Here is a 21,017-nt window from a genome sequence, read left to right on the forward strand (position 1 = left end):
CTCTCTTTTTTCCTTCTTCATAATTTCAGGGATAGAAAATTTGTTCTTAGCAACCTTAGCATTCAAAATTTGTTTTCTTTCCTTGTCAGTCAAGAACTTGCATTTTTTCACTTAAGGAAAGTACTTTACAGTCTCTCTTTGGCCTTTCTGAATTGCCAATTACATCACTACTCTTGTGCCATGGGGTCATCAGGAAATTAAGGGCTGCTTGAATACAAGCACTGCACTACTGCCACAGTCATTCTGATAACCCACGTGACTACTAAGTAACTGAAGAGCAGGTAGCATCCACAGTATTGATACATGGGACAAAGAAATGATTCATGTCCAAGTGGAACACAGCAGGAAAACACACGATTTCAACAGGCTACTCAGAGCAGTATGCAATTTAACACATGAAGTTTATTTCTGGGATTTCCATTTCATATTTTCAGACTGTAACTGATGGTAGGTAACTGAAATCATGGAAAGCAAAACATCAGATATTCCACCTTAAGCAAGTTACAGATGGTAACAGCCCTATCAGTCAACTCCAGTGACCTTCAACAGCAGCCCTGACCCTTCTCTCCAGTAGCTACTAAGCAAGGCAAAGCTGGTTATGGATTCATCACTACTTGACTCTAGGTAGTGTCCATCGTACTCCATCTCACCCCACTGTGAGGTGATGAGCCCAGGGAGACAGAAGCCTGCCTCCGCCTCTGTCAAAGAATCTGAAAGTCTTGTCTCCTTTCCCCACCAACAGCATGGAAATCTCTCCTTTTTTTCTCCCCGAAGAACAGAACAGAAGCAAAAGTGCTTGTTTTATAGAATGAGAAATTAAATGAGTCAAAAGAGGAAATGTCCTAACAGGGTGGTCAGGTGGAAGGGTGGGTGATACCAGGGGAAATTTGAGGGTCTCTTTCTATTTAACATCTTTATGTTTTTAGTTTGATTATGTAAATAGTAGATGGGTACTTATCTTATATATTCCTTTCTTGGCCTTATGTTCATGCTCTACTCACTTCATTCTACTGACTGTTTACAACAGAGACAGTAGAGTCAGGCTGGCTGCGTAATAGCCCCACCACTTACTAGCTACATGACCTTGGGTACATCACTTAGCCTCTCTGTGATGATAATCTCTCAGTCCCACTTGTTCTGGTTACCTATTGCCACATGAGAAGTCATCATGAAACTTTAGCTTGCAGTAACACTGACCATTTAGTCTGTCATGGGGAGAAGACCAAGTGTGCCCACTAGGTCTGGATGATAATACCACCAGCTTGATAGAGCTGTTTGAGAATTAAGTGAGTGACAATATGCACAGAGTACAGTGTCTGGCTGTGGAAGTACTTCCTGTTCTTATTTTTTACAATTTTGTGATCTGGCCAGACTATGACTTTTAAGAAAAGAGCCACCTTGAGCATCTTTATATCCATGGACAGAGCCAGTACTCAGACATTTGGCACATACAGCCTAATTTTCAGGTGAACAAGTGAATTAAATAGAAGACAATAGATTCACCACCCCCAAAGATGTCACAGCATTACAAATTTTCCTAGCAACTCACTTTTGCCAGAAGCATGTGCAGTTAAGTGCGCTCCTGGTGCGTCTGTGGGAAGCCACATTCATGAGGCTGTGATGTCTGGGTTTTCCAGACCCCCTTCTTCTCCTCTCTGGGAGTCTAACTTGTTGATTCCTCAGTCTTGGTACATAAACTGTCCCATTGGGGAACTGGTGAAATGCTGTATACATATACAAGATGGCTCAAGGCGTACAAACAGAGGATTAGCCCACAATGACTCAAGCCTCTGACTCCCCCAAGCCCTCCCACCAAGCACAGCCACCATGTGCTGGGAGAGAGCAGAAGCCTCCTCACGGGTTTATGGCTGCTCCAGAGGTACCCATGGTGCCATGGGGAAATGCAGGTCTCCACTCTAGCCCTTTGGAAGTGGCTCATAGAGCTCAGCCTTATACATACATTTCTACAGGCAGCAATAGTTAAGAAAAGTGTCCATGTGTCTGAGGTGTTCTGCATCAACCCAATCCTCCAGGCAGAGATATCCAGGCAACTGTATTTTGCCCTTGCTTGAGTCATAACTGCATTTGCACCTCATTACAATGTGTTAAATCAATTTCTTTATAGGGTTTTGCTGTGTAAATCAGAGAGTTCAAAGAAGTCTTTCAGCCCCACTTATTCTGGTTACCTATTGCCACATGAGAAGTCATCATGAAACCTTGGCTTGCAATAACACTGACCATTTAGTCTGTTATGGGGAGAAGAGAAAATATGCCCACTAGGTCTGAGAAAGTGTTTCAAGTCAGCCAGCTGCATTTCTCACCCAGAGGATAGACTTGTGGCTACCCACATAAGGCTGCCAGTTTCAAAGGGCAGCCAGGGATGCCAATGAACTTGCATGGGCAAACCTGACATTCTTAAGTAGCCTGGTTCTCTCCTGAAAGTTCTGCATGGAGCTCCTTGGGCTCCTTAGAGGAAAGCTGGATAGATAGCCATCTAATAAATAAATTGAAGCATACCTTCCCCTCTCACTAGAACATTAACTCAATTTAAAACCAGCACATCTAATAGGCAACACTTTTAAAATACATTTCTGGAATTTGTGGTTTGGATTTCAGTCTCCTGAAAATAATATATTTTTATCTAATCCATGTGTTTGAAGTTCAGTTTGTTTTGACTAAAGGACATGATTTGTCAAGATGTTTTCTCTGCTGGAACCAGCATGAGGAGTGTGTGTTTTATCTAATGAAAAACCTTTACCTCCTTTTCTGTGCTTTGTAAGAAGTTTTTGCTGTTGTTGGTGGCTCATTTCTTACATGGTTATGCTTAATTGGAAAAATAAGAGATTCATAACAAAGAGTAGGCCTTGCCTCTGGGCCCTGTGTCTGAGCTAGTAGAAGAGTCCTATTGACTTAGTGGCCCACAAGGAGAGAGAGAGAATGACTGCTCAGGCAGACCCTAAAAAACTGGTGGCAGTGACAGGATAGCAGTTGAAAGTATTCATTGCAGTTAAGGTGCCAACTAATTGCAATAACTCAATTGAAGAAAGGATAATTTATTGTGAGGACAAGAGGTGTTCTAGGGTACCCAAAGACAGCAATGTTTTGTACCTCTGGGAGGAATAGGACCAAGAACTGGAAAACAGGCCATCTTTGGGACTGACCATGCTCTGTAGAAGATGCGGATCAGTGCTCAACATTGTAGGTGCTAATTAATTACTTGAGCAAATGCCTTAGTAGGCAGGCTGAAGCTTTTGGTTCTTCTTAACAGTCTGGTTTTAACTAAGCCTCATATGTCTTAGATCAAGTCTCAATTCCCAGGGAAAGATCTATAGTTGCCCAGCCTGGCTCAGAGCTACTTTCCAAGACCAGTTGACTGTGGTTGGGCGGTGAGATCCCATTGTAACTACATGGAATCCACTCTCTGACCATGTGGATAGAGGAGACTGTTGGCTTGTATGGGGAACAGGCACCCACAGTGGAGTTTATAGCAGGTAGAAAGGATGCTTTAGGATGAAAGGTAAAAATGCTTGGCTTCAGGTGAAGTCTGATGTCAGAGATTCTTGTGAGAACTGAGCCTACCTTGAAGGCCATCTAGTCTCTCCTTATTTTTCATACAACAAGAACAAGACTCAGAGAGAGAAGCCTTTGGCTGAGGCCCATTATACTTAATTGTATTTCTACAAGAGGAAAACATTTCAGCATTCTAGTTTGTTGATTAAATGTATACAATTCCTGGAGTTCCTCTTTGTAACACTATTTTGTATTTTCTTCTTAATTATGCTACATATTCTGAGGTAGGATTTGATTTGTGTCTAACCTTAGCTAAATTTATTCCATAAGTTGTAGGAAGATGATTTTGATACGAATCATTAAACAAGAACAAAAACTTGACTTTGGCAGTCTATGTACTTTGTCTGACAGTGAGAAATCATGGAGAGCCACTTTTGTGTGCTGGTCATTATTATGGGTAAAAAAAACATACAAACCAGACATCCTGTCTGTCGTGGCATAACCTCTATCACTTGGCTTACAGTTTGTTGGGGAGACAGAAAAGCAAGTAGAGGATTGCAAAGAGGAGAGCAAAGTGGTGTGAGGAATGAGATGGGAGAGCACAGAGTAGGACTAACTCAGTCTGAAACTTAGGATGTTTCTTGGGATATTGAATTTTGTCCAACCAGTAGCAGTCAGGCACAAAGTGATGAAATATCATGGCACATGGAGGGATTATGGCTAGTTTCTAATGGCTGGACCTAAGTTGGTGTGTTGGGAGTAGAATACAAAGATAGAAATAAAAAGGAAATAGATCAACAAGGGCTGAAGATTTGAAATTTGAGCCAAAACAATGAGGTACCATTGAATGATTTTTAGGACTAGCTAACAACTTTATATTCATTTTAATAAGGATTGCCCTGGCAGCACTGGGAAGGGGGCAAGGGCTAGCTTGGTGTCAGGTGGGAAGGGAAGGAAAGAGGCTGACAGTTTGCACTCAGGTGCAGGAGTGGGAATGAAGCACTGGTGGACTCCACAGGACTGGGTACTGATTGGATGTGGCAGTAAAGGACAGGAAATGCTCCAGGCCTGGATGACTGGATGGATAGGGTTACCGTTGTCTACTGTTAAGAAGCAGAAATGGAGAAAAAGGTAACTGGCATTTTAGGCTTGTTGAGTTTAGGGGCTCTGTAGCTCAGCTAAGCCTGTGCCAACAGTCATAAGCTGGAGCCACTGGCTTATGGGAGGGCCTTGAAATGTAAGCAGTGATAGGGTCACCAGGAAAGGTGTTGGGAGAAGAGCATGGACCAGAGGCCAGAGCGGTTAGGAACACAACATGTTTTGGGACAAATGGAGCAAGAGAACCATCGACAGAGAGCCCAGAGAGGAAGGAGAGAAGTGAGAAGGGCTTAGAAAGTGTAGGCACAAGAGAAGGTTCAGGAAAAAGAAAACCATAGACATAGACACAGCAGGGAGGCCAAACTCAACCACAGAGCAGCTCTGGCAGTGCAGAAACCCTGCACAATGCCATGCAATGAGTAAGTCCCCTTGGTAACTGGCTGATGTTTATAAAGAACTGAAAGTGCAGAGTTTTAAGAGATGAAAGCTAGTAAAATTGCTTTCACTTTAAAGAGCCAGTTTGTAAGTGGCTGTGTGTGTATTACATGGTAGTACATTGTTTACAACTCTCCAGTGAACTAGATGTGGTTTCAGTCTCAACTCTAGCTCAGTGACTTAGAACTAAGCTATTTCACTCTTTAAGTTTCAGGGCCCCTATCTGAAAAATGGGGCTTCTACCTATCTCATAGATTCTAGAATTTCCTGCAATAATGCTCCACACACCCACTGGATTTTCTTCCATAGCATTCTCCTTTTTTCCTTCTTCCCTCTTCCTCCCTCCCTCCCTTCCTTCCTTCCCTTCTTCCTTCCACAGTCACCACCTTCATTTCTCATTTACTTTCATTCTCTCCCCACTAAAATATAAGCCCTGTGCTAGCAGGGATTCTTCTGTGATGAACTGCTAAATCCCTGATGCCTTGACTAGCATCTGGCTGCATAGTAGTTACTCAATAAATACATATTGCATGGACGAATGAGTGCAAAAGCAGCAAGCAGCACAGTGCTGGACATGAAGGGTTTGGTGTTAGTGGTGGCATGCTCACTAACTCCTACTTGGAGAAAAGCCATTACCAGGGACCATGATCAGAGTCAGTGCATGTCATTCCAGGGCCTCATTCCCTTTAAGGCCCAAAACCCAGTTTGTGCCTGTACAAGGTACTGCCCATTGCTGGAGAATGAGGGATCTGATCTTCCTATTCTGGGAACAGGTGAGTCATAGGTGGGGAGAAGCTGAATGAAGGAGCATGTGTGGGGAGGAATCAGCAGCAGGATTACCAGATCTCCTGGACAGCTCCCAGGAACCCTTCTCTTGAGAAGCCAATAAGGACATCAAAGAATTCCCTGAGGCCCCACACCTGCACAGAGCCTTATACCCTGTGCTGCCAAGGCAGGGTGTGCTGGTGGGAGGAACCCAGCTTCTCTGACCACAACTGATGTCTTCAAGTCACAGCCAGCGAATGTTTAGAAAATGAAAGAAAAAGTAGAGACCCTGAGTCGCTTTATCAAGCTCTGCATTTGCAGTGGCGGAAATGATACTGAAATCTTTCATCTTCAAAGTGTGTCACACCATGAACCATCAAACTAACAAGACTTAGCTATGTGTGGCTGCTTAGGACAAATGTGTGATTCAGTTGGAAAAGTCTCCACTTTCCAACAGCCTGCTGACTGGACACGCTCTGAAGGAAAAGTCTGCTATCAAAACATAAATCTAAACTGAAACCAAAATAGCAAACACCAGCATGCATTAATTGGACCCATTTATTTGTGCCGAAACCAACACTCCCTTCATTCCTTAGCCCCAGGGACTTGCTCTTTGTTGTTGCTGCTCGTTTCATTTCCCCCTTTTCATCTTTCAGTGCATCCTTCCAAGATTCTCGGCATGTCCTTCAGATTCCAGACTGTCTTATGGAAAGCATATGTCTTAGGGAACAGCTTGTTCTAGGCTGAAGCTCAGGAGCCAGTTGTATTTCTGTTCCAGAATTAAGTGTGAAACAACAGTTGTTTGCAGGACTGGGAGTAATCTCTGGGTCAGTTACTTCAGCTAGAAATCCATGCATAAAACAGTAGGAAAAGCCAGGAGCTGGTGGCTCACGTGTATAGTCCAAGTGACTCAGGAGACAGATCAGGAGGATGGCAGTTTGAAGCCAGCCCAAGCAAATAGTTCTTAAGATCCTATTTTGAGAAAAACCCATTAGAAAAAAAGTGCTGGTGGAATGGCTCAAGGTGTGGGCTCTGAGTTCAAATCCCAGCACCACAAAAAAAAAGCAGTGGGAGAGACCTCTTTAAGAGGAGAAGGACATATCCCATTAATCCATGCACCTCACTCGCTCATCTGTTTTCTTCACACAACACTTTCTGAAAGTTTATCATGTGCTAGGTATTATGTTCAGCACCAAAAATGCCAAGGTGAGTGCTCTGTCCTGGCCTTCAGTTGCTCAGAGTCTGGGAAAGAGATGGTTATGTCAGGCAGCAATCAAGCTTACCATACTCCATTTATGGGGCAGGAGCTGAGAGATGGCTGGGGAGAACTCAGAGGAGGAGCTGCTTTAAGAGAGCATAAGAAGAAGGGAAGCAGAGAAGGAGGCAAGGCACTCCACATGAGGAAGCTGCAAATGCTACTAAGACAATCTGATCTGGTGACAGGACCCAAACTAGTAACTGAAATGCCAAGCCAACCCCACTGTGGCCCACCAGTGCCTGTGGATGCATGTCTTTCCTATCAATAGGGAAAACTCCCAGGTGCAGAGAAAATCAAAGTATGATGTAGAGGGTAAGAAGTCAGGGTGGTGGTTATCTGCTGAGAGCTAGCAGCAGCAGGGGGCCTGAGAGGGTCTCTGGAGGCTGGTTTTCTGTTTGTTGATCTGGGTGCAGCTCACACAGATTTGTTTACTCTGTGAAACTAAATCAAGCTGTACATTTGTGATAAATTCACTTTTCAGTGCTTGTGTACAATAAAATGTCATATGTTCAATTAAGTATTCAAAAAGACAAGCATGCATTTGGGCACAGCACAAGTCATCATGAGTGGCTCCAGCAAATAGTGTGTGTGGAAGAGATGAAATGGAGACACAAACAAAAGCCATGTACAATAAGCCTTATATACTGGAGTTTGAACTTTCTCCTCAGAACAATAAGACTGTGGTGTTTAGGACTGATGTGCTTGGTTCCATGACTTAGTTACTTCAATTTCTCATCTGCAAAATGCATTACTAATGTGTTTCCCTTCTAAGGATATTTTGAGAAATATAGTTAGCATACTTACTAGAGTCAATACTAAATATCAGTATTTTAGGAAGTTTACTAGGCAGAAATGAGGATGGGGACTGGCCATCCCAGGGATGGGGAGAGAAAGTAGATTATAATAGTGATCTAGTGATGGTACAGGGGCAGTGGAGGACAAGGAGATATCAATAATGGTGAGGGGTAGAATGGGCAGGACTTAACCTGGGAAATGAAAGAGGTAGCAGAGTCTAAGAGAACTTTTGTGTGTATGGCTGTGAGGTTGGTGATGCTGTTAGAAAGTCAAGAGAATTAGGAGAAGGTAGCATATCATATTTGAAGTCTGTTGAGTCTAGGATCTAGAGAGGCATCCAGCTGGTGATGTGCATGTTGCTTGATGGAGAGGCTTGAGTTGAAGTGATAGACGTGGGTAGTATACAAAAGGTTGTCAAGGGCAGGTGAGACAACAAAGTCCCTTAGGGATGGCGTGTTGAGTGAGAAGAGCAAGAGGCCAAGGACAGAGCCCTAAGCAATGTCAACATGTAAGGAGGCAGACCAAGAAAAGGAACCAACAAAGAAATTAGAGAAGACACAAAATCAAAAAGTAGAAGGAAGAACCAAGAAGGGTGTCATCAACTGTGACAAATGCCACAAATGAAGCCAAAAAATATCCATTGACTCCTACACAATAAACTCCTACACTGAGGCCATCGGTGACCTCAGTGAGTGATGTCAGCAATTCCAGGGGATAGTGGGAGAGCAGCAGGGTTGCTGAGGGTATATATTAGAAGAAAGCTGTTAACAGGTGCAGAGGAAGGAGGGATCCAGAGCAGGATGCCGAAGGCAAGGGAGGAGTCGAGAATCTTTTTCCAAAGATGAATTTTCCAGTATTTGCGACTATTTATTTTGTCACGTACTTATTTTTGCCACTTACTCTTTCCTTCCCTCCTTCCTTCTTCCCTCCTTCCATTCCATCCTTTCTTCGTTTCTTCCTTCTTGGCTTTGTTGTGACGTGCTATCCCATTCCACTATTCCTCAGACAGCCTGTGCATTCGTGAACAAGAGTGGATACACTCACTGTCTATGATCCCTCCTGTTAGAGGTGAAGCCTATTTCTCCCACCGATGGCTTCAGTGGCCATGCTAGCAGCGCACTTCTTGCAGTGATTCCCAGCATGCTCTCATGCCAACTGAGCCTCAAGTTGCTGGTGACTGCTCATCTCTAGAACTTGGCCCACACCATTTCTTCTTCCCATTCCTCATGGAGAACACCTCTGGCTTCCAGATAGCACTTAAAACTTATGATCTTCAGGAGCCTTCTCTTGTTCCCTTAGTGTCCTTACCACTAAGTCTGGTTATGCATGCTTGTGCATTTCCTGAGAGGTCACTGAGTCTTCATTTTGTAATATAATGGCACACTGACTCCTTGGTGAAATCATAAGGAATTGGGAAGAATCTCTACAGCATCTAATGCAAGGTCCACACACTCTAAGTCGTCAGGTAAGGCTGCTTGGAAAAAGTAATGGGCCAGATCATAATCTCCTTAAAGGTGGCCCTGTCTCCTCCATCCTTGTACATCTTCCACCCTCACCTGCCCAGCTCTGACTGGATTAAGTTTGCAGACATTTATGGAGCACCTGTTCTGTGCTGGAAAAGTTAAGCGCAGAGGTCAGCAGGGAACTAGACAAACTCAGGCCTGCCCTGGTAGAGTCTATTCTAGCAAAGGAAACAGCCAAGAAAGAAGCAAACACACAAAAACCATATCCCCAGGAAATAAGCACAGAGCCATGGGGCAGGGAAGGGCAGCAGGTTGATGCTGAGGCATGCACAGTGATGAGCAGTAAGTTGTCCTTGGCTTTTCTCACTTAGTATCCCAGCACTTTGAATGCTCGGTTCCATAAAGTCTTCGTGTAAAGGTTGTACTGAGGGGCCAAATGGGCATATTCTTGGCCAGTGAAATATCAAAGCACTAGTACACCTACTGGAAAATAAACCATCGGGCTCCAAGGCTCACTCATCCTACCCACATGAGGCAGGCCTGGGCCACCATCTGAACTGTACTGTTCTGTTTTGCAGGTGAGCCGGCCTCATCCCAGTGACCACCCCCTGCTCATCCTCTTCGTGGTTGGTGGCATCACAGTGTCTGAAGCCAAAATGGTCAAAGATCTTGTGGCATCCTTGAAGCCAGGAGCCCAGGTACTGAATCGTGAGTGATGTGAGCACAAGTCCAAGGGAGAGTCCTACAAGACCCCTCTCTTCTGGTCTCCCCACCCTGGCTTCCTTCTGTCCTATCTGCTGCTATCTACCTTCCCCAGGCCCCCCATACTGGTGCAGTGCCTTTGATCCCTGTGGTAGAGGACTCATCACTTTGGTAAAGTTCATCCTGACAGGTTAAACTCACTCATGGAACAAATGAGCCCTAAGTGGGGCTTCTGTTATTTGCAAAATAAACTGCTCTCCAGGTGGGTGGGCTGGGGCAGGGTGAGGGACAGAGGAGAGCTCTCCATTCCCACCCCACTCACCATTCCCAGACCTTGCCACCTATTCATGACTATTTAGGGAAGGTACTCTTTTGAGTGCCTGACTAATCATTCAGAGTGACTGCCTAGTCACTCAAGAATTCATCCACTTTCCAGGCTCCAGATAATTGAGGATGACACCAGGGATCTCCTCCCAACTGTGTGACAGTCGGGCACAGGGCATTATCAAGATAATGACTCCTGTGTTGCTTCTTCCTCACTCCCTCTTGCCAGGTCCCATACCATCTCCCAAGAGCCCTGTGGCTCATGGCTAAGAACAGAGACCTTTTGATTTTACAAGCCTGAGTTCCCATCCTTCTCTGCCTTTGACCAGCCAGGAGATCCCAGATAGAAAGGTCCTCATCTTCCTCTCTGAGGAGACAGGGTGGTGGCTGTGAATCGACACTCAGCTGAGGCTGGAGAGTACACTTAACACAGCCGGGCTCACAGCTGTGTTGGAGACTATAGTTACTCTCAATCCTTTTGGAGCAGTCACCGGCCTGCTCTGCAGAAGGGTGGAGGCTCATGCCTGAGAGAGTAAATTCTGGGAAAGAAGGGCCCATGCCTCTGCAGACTTCATCCTGGCTGGTGACGCAGAGCCTATAACTCAGTAAGGTTTAAAACTCTGGCTTTTGGGTCCCCAGACATACCCTAGGACAGGGACACAAGGGCAGCTGGTTTTCTTGGGGGATGATCCCAATGAACAAGTGGTGGAATAAGAAGATAAGAAGGGAGAAAGTCCAGAACAAGTGAACTGTTGGGCTGGTTCCCACTGTGGGCATCTGAGGCATGGTCTTTCTAGGGTCCTGAGGAGCTGGGTGTGACAAGTCTCAGCATTGTCATACACCAGAGGACAGGGAGCCTGGACATCTCCCCTCAACCCTCATTCCCCTGGCCAAGACACTTCTGGGGCATTGGCTTCCCAGCACCCAGAGGTTGCAACTTTGGGCTTTTCATGGTTTGCAAAAGCAAAAAAGTTACAGGGCTTCTGGCAGGACCCTGGCTAGTGCCAGGACTGTCCACACAGCTCACAAAAACCAGCTGGGTGGGAGCAGTGAGATTACAGCCCCAGTCCTGTAGCCCTGTGTCCTGCCTCCACCCGATTTTCTGCATGTCCACACAGCCAGCTAGGAGAGGCCTGTTCTCCCTTTTTGTGATGCCTCACCTGTTGCTCCAGGCCCTTCCTGTATCTCTGCTGGCATCCAAAACCCACACTATGCAGTGAAGCCCTGGTCTGCTCACTGATTGGTCCATATCTGCTAACCTAGTCTCCTTAACCAAACACGGATTCCCTGAGGACAAAGGTTAGGGCTACCCAGGCTTGTGCACATGGCAAGAGCTCAGTCAGCCTAGTGGTTTACTGGATTTGTTGACTCCAAGATACCAGATTTGTTAGGAGCAGTCTGTGTGGTTGAGTGACTGGGTTACCTGGTGAAGTCAAGAGGGCATGGTAGGGAATGGAAATGGGGTATTTAGGGAACTATAGCAGGTTCTTGAGCTGGGGGGTAGCCAGTCATTGGCTGTAACCATTTTTTCTTTTACTATCACCTGTTATGGTCATAGTTGGTGACATAAATTGGTAAGTCTAGCCTCATTTAGTACCCTCTGTCGTCAGTTAAGGATCTATTTAATGAGCTATTGCCTCTTTGAGCAAACTGGAAAGCATCCTTTTTCTTGCTATATATAACATAGTGAACCAAATTCTTAGGTCTTCAGAACAGGAATGCATTGTCATAGCCTGACAGACATAGCTATCCTCACTCTAAAAGGATAAAGTGCCAACAGTTTAAAGCCCTGTGGCTGAATTGGACCACAGAGACTGGAACCTGTGTGACTTTGCTGCAGGACTGAACCTGCACCCAGACTTCTGCAGACAGAGCCCCTCAAGGACTTCCGGGGGGAAGGAACAACCTCAAGGTTACTTTTCCCTTTGTTCAAAAAGCTCCCAGAAAAGTTCACAGGCCCTAGGAGGAACCCCAAGGCACCAGGGAAAACAGAGGAGGGCATTTATCACAGCACCCTTGCCTCAAGCTAGTGAGAGCAGGACAATTAACTGCATGCTGCTGGACTAACACCACCCAAGGTGCTGCCCTTGCTTAGCCTGACAGACACAGCTGCCCTGGCCTGCAGTGAACACAGAGTTTGGCCTTCTGCTTTTAGAAGTGCCCTAAACTCAGGCTTTGCTGTCTGAGCTATACACAAAGTGACATGTGTACCACCAATTTCGTTCTTTGCTTAGGCTGACTTCTGCTGGGAGCCCATGAGGCCTAATTGAAGGGGTAGGGTCATGGGAATCTTCATCCTGGAAGACCATTTGAAGGCACACCTGGTAAATGAGAGAAACTCTGACTTGATCTTCAGTGTAAACAGGGCAGATGCATGCAGCAAACACTTCTGTTCATTCCACTTAGTATTGCCTGTCTCCCTGAATGAGTCCTTGCCCCTCCCACTGCAACCTTCTCCAGTCGTGGGGTGGGGGTCTTCATCTGAGGCCTGTTTCCCCCAAATTCCTCCGGAACTGCCACTCAGCGCACTCACTCTTCAACGCTGTGTGTAGCAGTGCCACACAGGACTGAAAGCAAACATGGCTTGTCATGTGGAACTCGTTCCACATGACAGCTCAGTAGACATGTGAAGCAGGTCCCCATATCCTCCCCAACTTTTCAGTTCCTACTGCCACCCCACTCTCACCTTGTGATGTGGATCCAAAGCCCCTGCTGTCCTCAGCCTCATTTTGTCTCCCTCTTTCATGCATAGTTGCAACTGAAAACCATCCCTTGAGGTGGACTGATGAGTGCAGAGAAGTTGGGGTATCTCCCCCTCATCATCCTATAGTGGACTATAAAGCTCTGTGTGACCTCGCCCTGCCTCCCTTTGAGCTTCTCTTCTTGCCCCACATTTTCCTGCTTACTCCCCTCCAGCCTCAGACTTTGCATTTTTGGACTATTTAGTGGAGATGCATGAATATTCATTGAATGTCCAGTGCTAAATACTGGAAACTAATATTATTGCAGTGTAAAAGAGAAGTGGCTTTTTGTTTTTGGCTTTTTTTTTTTTTTTTTTTTTTGAAACAGGTTCTCACCTTGTGCCCAGGCTGGCTGCAAACTCACACTCTTCCTGCCTGAGCCTCCCAAATGCTGTGATTGCAGACATGCACCACCACACCTGACTTCACACCCATCTGCTGATTCATATTTAAAGCTACTTTGTCTTTTGCTTCTATTCCTATTACCCTGCCTTCCCTATTCTGTCTTTGCCAGTGGTTTTTGGACCTAAGAATAGGCTATTATGATCATCTCTGTTAAACTGGATTCACTGATTATTTGACAAATACTTTCAGAGCATCCACTCCATGGCCAGCTTGGTTCTCCATGCTGAGGGTACAGCAGTGGCCACACTGGACTCAGTCCTGCTTTCATGGAGGCTGACAAGTCAGTGGGCACAGGACACAGGAGCAGTGGTAGGGAAACTTTTAGACAGCACCTGCTCCTCAGGCAGGGGAGGCTTTGCATCTGAGATATGAAGAGCATTTAGGGATCCGCTATTCAAGGAAACCGATGGAATATTCTTAAGGTACCTGCAGAAACACAGGGAGCCAGACTACATTCCCACCTGCAGGTCATAGGTCTGCCGTAACTCTAAAATGGGCTCAAATTTACTCTCACTGCCTGCGGTGGCTGGCCGTGTGCTGATGAGAGAAAGTAGGCAAGGTAAAGATCCTCCTTCCTGACTACAAAAACGTCCTCTTTCCTTGACTTGACCAAAGAGGTTGACTTCCCAGTCCATCCCAAACAGCTGCAAGAATGAGGTGGGACTCTTCCCAGCTCTCCCTTCTTGTGATGCACCTGTGTGAGGCACCAGCCCATCTCCTCACTTCGCTCACCACATGGTGAATGCCGTAGCTGGATGGTGGCAGTGAGGCCATGACCTGTGGCTGTGAAAAGAAAATAATGGGGAGGAGTTCTCTCAGAAAACACAGGGAATGGCCAGCTCAGGAAGAAGAGGACGGCCAAGCTAGCAAATTGCCCTGCCATCCACTGTTCTTTATAGATGAGCCTATGCCTGTCACTTACCCACATACTCATGCACGTCTACACTTTTGGAGTTAAACAGTTAATGAGGACATATTTAAAAAAAAATAGATCCAAAAATATACACACAACTCTGCATATGTTAGGGGTTCAAAGAGACCTAAATCCTGCTCCAGTTTATTTTAAAGTTGATGAGAACCCCAGGAAGGGAGATCAATGACTTTTACACCACCAACAACAACAAATAAGAAGGGACAAAGGTGAAAAGATGACTTGAAGTTTTACTCCTCTGTTTTCCAAAGAGCCTGAGGCCTGACCTGGCACTGAGGTAACATATAAAGAGGTCAAATACTTCACAGGGAGCTTTCCAGAAAGAATAATCCATTGCTTCCTGGTTTAATGAGCTAAACCTTTTATGTTAACACATATGTGAGTGTGTGTGCAAGCAGGATTAGACAGTGCCTCAGACATCTTATGTGTTCAAAAAAGCAGTGTTTCAAATGGATGAATATGCATGTTGGCGCCTGACCCTATGTGGGATACTTCTGGAAATTTAAAAGTAGGATACTTCTCTCAGATTTAAAAGAAAGGAAGAAAGAAAATTTACTCGCTGCTCGTTTTGCTTCTCAATGTTAGAGATTGGAAGGTTATGAAATCCAAATCCTAGAATTTTCCGACTCCCCCGCCTTGGGCAGAAATAGAACAGGAAGATGGTGGCACCTGCAAATTACAGGGGTGGCTGGGGAAGAGGAAAGCCAGCAGCCAATGCCTTGGAGCACTAGGCTGTGTGTTCTGGGTGCAGGGCAGCCTGAGAACAAATACCAAGACAACGAGAACCCATTGGTAGCTAGAGGGACCTGGGGTCCTCTGCCCCTGTCTCAGTTAGCTAGCATATTTTTTGTGTGTTGTATATCTTCTTTGTCCCAAAGGTTTGTTGTTGAAGAACAAATTCCCTTTTTAAATGCTCCCCAGTGGAATTGCCTGCCGTTAGCAACACCTGGTGACACCTAAGTCATAGTTGCCCTGAAGCTGTGGTATAAGTCAGGCTCTTCCCAAAAATTGTTTGACTGCTAAATGCTATTTCTCCTGTGAAACTGTCAGATCTATCTGCAGTCAGCAAAGGTTCTTTTGCTTGTTATGAGTTGCCCTGGTCTACTGGGTGACAGCTGGGTGGGGGTAGGAGGAGGCCACGCTGAGCACTGCTGGTCACATGTACACTGGGCTTCTACCTGCTCAGCAGGTGAAGAGGTGAAGGTTGGCAGCCAGGAGCTAAGGGGTCAGGGTTAAAGCCTGCAGACTCTTGAACCCAGGCCTGAGCTGTAGAGTTAAAAGCAACATTTGCCAAAAGGAAGAAGAACGAGAAGGAGAAAGAGGGAGGGCAGGAGAAGGAGAAAAGGCTATGACATAAAGAAGAGGAAGAGGAACAGAAGTCTCTGAGAACAGGAGTCGTGAGGTACAAGGAGTGAGCGGAGGACCACGTCAGTGCCCCTGGACACCTGAGGAGACAGTCCTCTGAAAGAATTCTCTAATGTTTCTTTTGCCTACTGTCACACTGTGGCTATATTTTAAACATTTAAACTGGGCGTGGTGGTACACACCTGAAATCCCAGCACTCGGGAGGCAAGTTCAAGGCCAGGCTGAGCTACATAGTGACACCCTGTCTCAAAAAAAAAAAATTAATTTCACCTGATAGGCCCATTTCAGCTTCTTCTGAGCATTTTCATTCATTTTTGAGTGTCTTTTCTCCCATCTCGAGCCCATTTATTTTAGAATTTGTAGAACTATATTAGCAAATAATAGAGAAATAGTGTTACTTGAATGAACTGGGGAAAAAATGAAAATACTAGAAAGCATCTGAGTGCCAGAAATGCCTAAGATGTAAAAATACTTCAGGCCCACCAACTGTTACACTGTGTGTGAGTGCTAACAAGGCGACTCTGCCTGCTCTTCAAATAGGGACTTTTAAGTAGGTTTTTTATTGAATTGATTTGAAGTGAATTTACACAGAGCCATTTAACCATCCTTTACTAGAGACTCCTGAATGGAAAACTTGCTTCTGGCTATTGCTAAAATCCCCACTTCCTTACCGTCTTACTTCTTCTTCCCTTTCAATTATTTATAAACTCAATGGATCAGGACTGCTCTCTCTCTCTCAGGCTCTGTGCTGAGAAACAGTGAAAAGGGCTAACGAGGGAAACAGGGAACAAGGCATGCAAACAGCATGGGGACATGCTTAGCCTCTGGGGAGGGTGGTCTGGGAAGGCTTCCTGGAGGAAGTGACTCCTGAGCAGACTGAAAGAGAGGTCTTTAGGCAAAGAGTGGAAAACTCTATTCACATAAAGAAGCATCTTCTGCTGGGGATAGTTGTACATGCCTGTAATCCCAGCTACACAGAAGGCCTTGGGAGAAGGATCCCGTCTCAGGTTGGCCTGGGTAAAAAACTTGAGACCCTATCTGAAAAATAACTAAAGCAGAAAGGGCTGGAGGCATGGCTCAAGTGGTAGAGTGCCTGGCTAGCAAGCATGAACCCAATCCAAGTACCATAGTCCCCAAAGAATCGATCGCAAAGCTGAGAATAGTTGAGGGTAGCTGGCATGGGGGACTGCCAGTGAAGAGGTAGAGGTGTAGACAACTCCACATCCCCTGCACCGCCCCAGTAGCTGCCATGAGCTCCCCAGAGGGAACAGACGAGGAGGACAGCGACAGTGGTATAAAGATGATAATAGCAGTTACCATTGTAAGCCCCTCTGGAGCCTGCGTTATAGTAAATTAAATGTCTTACGCCAATGTTCACATGTGATCCTCATAATAATCACATGAGGTAGACAGCATTATCTGTACCTTACAGGTGAGGAGAGTGGAGCTCAGAGCAATTAAGCAACTTCTCCAGGGTCAGGTGACTGGCAAGTGACTTAGCTGGGTCCAACCCAGGCTGGGCGATCCTAACCCTTCTGCTCTATGGAAGGGTCCCTGAGCCAGCCCTGCACCCTCCACACAGCCCCACCTACTTCACAAGCTGCCTCTGTTTTCCATCTGTCTTGTTTCACGTCTCCCCAGAGTAGGCCCCAGATGTCCCTGGTTGAGGCCTCACGGTAGCTGACACCCTATGTGCTGTGTAAGTATCTGTTGTTTAAATGTGAGGAACTTTCTCTGTGATGGGAAACAAATTTATGGTCTCTTGTCAGCCATAGCTGGGAGCCCGGCACCCGACCCGACAGTGACAAATTCTATGGGCTCTCAAAGAGTTGCTATCCACTGACTGTGTGGCCCTTTCACTCCAAGCCCCTCAAACTTGCCAACAAAATTTAGCTATCCTAAGAGACTCACCTACTCCTCACGCCGCCCTGACCTCAGCAGAGAGGAATCCACCAGCTTTGCAGTGACAGCAAGGACCACAGGGCTGGCAGTGGGGGGATTGGCACTCATTGAGCAGTGCTGGACCCTCCTTCCTCATAAGGGTCTGCTTTCAGAGGGTGTGCAAAGGATTTTTGTCTTTATGTATTTATATGTGCGTTTTTAAATGGCCTTTCTAATTGTGGCCTACGAATGCATGGGAGTCCGTGAACCTCCCCTAAAACTCTATTGGAAATCTCATGTATGAACATGTGTTTTTCTAGAGAGTTCTTAGCATTCATGAGATTCAAAAGGAGGTCTGACCCAATTGCAAACCACAAGAGAATAGCAGCTGATGACTTCTAAGCACTTCCTGTACTCTCCACACAAGAGCTTCCATAATCCTGGTGATCCAGGTGACAACGCCGCCAACTCAGCTTTTCTTTTCCTTCTGGGACAGAGGAGGTGACTGAGCCTCCAAGTCCAGTGGATTTGCTGAAGGCATCCAGCCAGTGAGCAGTGGAGCTGGCATCTCCCACTGCTGAGATTGGTGCAAAAGACAAGGAGTGAGTAGCTGCCCCAGTGTTGTGTCTTCAAACACCAGCTAAGCCCTGAGAGTGGGTGGTAAGGGTGCTAATTCACACACTGCCCTCATACTCTACTTGCTTGGCTTTTAAGGGAAAATGAGAAGCACTGATTTCAGTGTATTCTTTTTAATGCCATGACTGACATTAACCATATATTTTTTGGGATAGTCCTCTTTCAAGAACAAGTAAAATAAGTGTTTCCAAAGACTGGTGTTTAAAAAAAAAATGCAAAACAACAACGAAACAGAGAACCTGCTCCAAAGGTTGCTAAAAGGTGTTTCTTAAAACAAGGTGATTATAAAAGGCTTCCTTTCTCCCCCTCTCCCTTCACTGTGGTCCCTTCCATTTTCCTCCACCTTGCGTTGAAATGTGGACTCTGTGTTTCATCAGTGTGGTCTAGTTCAATTGGGAACTGGTTACCTCACTGATCTGATTACACAGGGACAACTTTAGGAACAGGAGGGAGTACAGGGAAGTGTCCAGGACACTCCCCTCCAAAGTGTGGTGGCCAAGGCAGTGTTGTGAGGGGAAGCCCAGTGTGGCTGGGCCTTGCTGGGCTCTGGAGTTCCTTCCTAAGCCACCTTCCCCACTTCCCATAGTCACCTCTTCATACAGGGGGTGTCCAGTGTCTGCTTGGGCAAAACTTCACCTGGCCCTTACAAAGCATATCACACACCTGCCTGGCCCTGGGAACAAGCTCTCCCAGTGATGCCGAGAAAAATCTCCCCAGAGTGAAGTCCAGCTGACAGAAGGCAGAACTGTCATCCAGCAAGCAGCCAGAGCATGGCAGCCATGCCCAGAGGCTGGCAATAGACAGTGAATGGCCCCAGGGCCAGGGCCTCAACTGCCCCCAACTTGACCTCTTATGTGTGTCCTGGACAAGCCACTAACCTTTCTGTTCATGATTTCCTTATCTATAACACTGGAATGATAAATGTAACTAGTTCATAAGGGTGGAATAAGGATTAAATGGAGATTACATGAGACAAGTTTAACATCTAATCATAAGAACTAATAAATCTTAGCTGTTATCATCATCATTGTTAGAGATAGAATTGTGTCCCCTGCCCCTCCTCAGGGGGATTCTAGCCCCTCCTCCAGGACCTGTGAATATGACCTTTTTGGGAAATAGGGTCTTTGCAGATGATCAAGTTAAAGGGAGGCCATTAGCATGGGCTCTTACCCAATATGACTGTGTCCAGATAAAGGGAGGAAGTGTGGACACAGTGACAGACAATGTAGACAGAATCTAATGTGAAAGCACAGGAAGAAGAATAAGGCACAGAACAGATTCTCCTTGCATCCCTGATAAGGAGGCACCCCTGACAACACTTTGACCTTGGACTTCTGGTCTCCAGGACTGTGCAACAGTAAGTTTCTGTGCTTTTAACTGCTCAGTGTATGGTCCTAAGTAGCCAATCCAGTCACCACCATCATCACCACAAGCACAGCACCCACCTCGTACGTATGACTTCTAATACTCCTCTTTAAGAAACCTTGATATTGAGATCAGCTTAATGCCTCACAAAGCAACAGTCTGACCATATTCAATTCAGCAGCGAGGTGGTGCTCAGACTCTGCCTGTCAAATGCACCCAGCATTTTTCTCAGCCATTTCGGGGTTTGAACTTAGGGCCTCAAGCTTGCAAGGTAGGCACTCTACCACTTGAGCCATGTCTCCAGCCATTTTTGTTTTAGTTATTTTTTCAGTTAAGGTCTCTCATTTTTTGCCCAGGCCAACCTGGACCACAGTTCTCCTATTTATGCCTCTCAACTACCTGGATTAAATGGCTCACCACTATACATAGCTTTATTATTGAAAAGGGAGTCTCACTAACTTTTTGTCCAGGCTTATTCTCAGTCACTCCTAGTGCATTGTTGGTTAAAAGTCTAGTAGATCCAGCCCCGCTGTCCCTCAAGCCATCCTTCCCAGGCTGTGCACCACTCCTTCTACCCAGGGCACTAGCAACAGGTGGCATTCAACCTGTCACCATCATCTTCAGGGTACTCCGCTCCATTTGCTGCATTTATTTCTCATCATCAAATAACCTGAGATTGACTGTCTGCAGTGTGTTTGCCTTCTGCTGCAGGTCATTGTGCTGTCCACAAGACTCCTGAGGCCACTTAACATTCCTGAGCTGCTATTTGCCACTGACCGACTACATCCAGACCTTGGCTTCTGACATCTGTTAAGAAGATAAGACCTGCCGAGCTGGAAATACCAATACCAATCCATCACTATTCCAGATATGCCTCCAAAGCCAGCGTCACTCTGACTAATTGTGGGTCTGACTGAATTTTGCCAGAGGGTCTTGATAACGATGCGTGCAGTGAGGTCCTTTGCTTGGATTGCTCGAATTCTTAAAAAAATTTTCCATTTTTCTAAAGGTGTCAAGCTGTCTTTAAGAGACTGATTAGTGATGATTTCCATTCATCCATAGCCCTTTATTTGTAACCTTCCTGATCCTACCTGTAGGTTCATTGACTGTAAATAAAAGCCTATTGGCGAACGCTGAGTAGGTGAGTCTTTTGATTTGATGTTGGCCAAGGAAGTTGGCCAAGCTGTAGAATTATGAATGTGCGGGATGCATGGTTCTCCTTGAGACTGTGTAAGTGAGGAAGGTGGCATCAAACGGAGTCTGGGGCTTTGTTTCTCTCAGGATCTGAAACATTTCTGCAAGGCAAAGAGGGGGGTACACTGGGCAGCCTGGCCGCCTGCGTG

General features: G+C 45.8%; 1 protein-coding gene across 3 annotated transcripts in view; it reads left to right on the forward strand.

Moving 5' to 3' along the window:
- Positions 1-20,805, forward strand: part of Scfd2 (sec1 family domain containing 2) — a 413,685-nt gene extending 392,880 nt beyond the window's left edge. The window contains exons 8-9 of one of the 3 annotated variants that reach the window (XM_074042261.1): positions 9,903-10,022; positions 20,365-20,805. In XM_074042261.1, coding sequence (XP_073898362.1) covers positions 9,903-10,022; positions 20,365-20,478 — 234 coding nt within the window. In that variant the 3' untranslated portion in view covers positions 20,479-20,805. The remainder of the gene's footprint in view (positions 1-9,902; positions 10,023-20,364) is intronic. The other 2 variants (XM_074042262.1, XM_074042263.1) reach the window with 2 other exon arrangements.
- Positions 20,806-21,017: the final 212 nt, after the last annotated feature.

The sequence above is a fragment of the Castor canadensis genome, chromosome 9, assembly GCF_047511655.1.
Source record: "Castor canadensis chromosome 9, mCasCan1.hap1v2, whole genome shotgun sequence".
Lineage (NCBI taxonomy): Eukaryota > Metazoa > Chordata > Mammalia > Rodentia > Castoridae > Castor > Castor canadensis.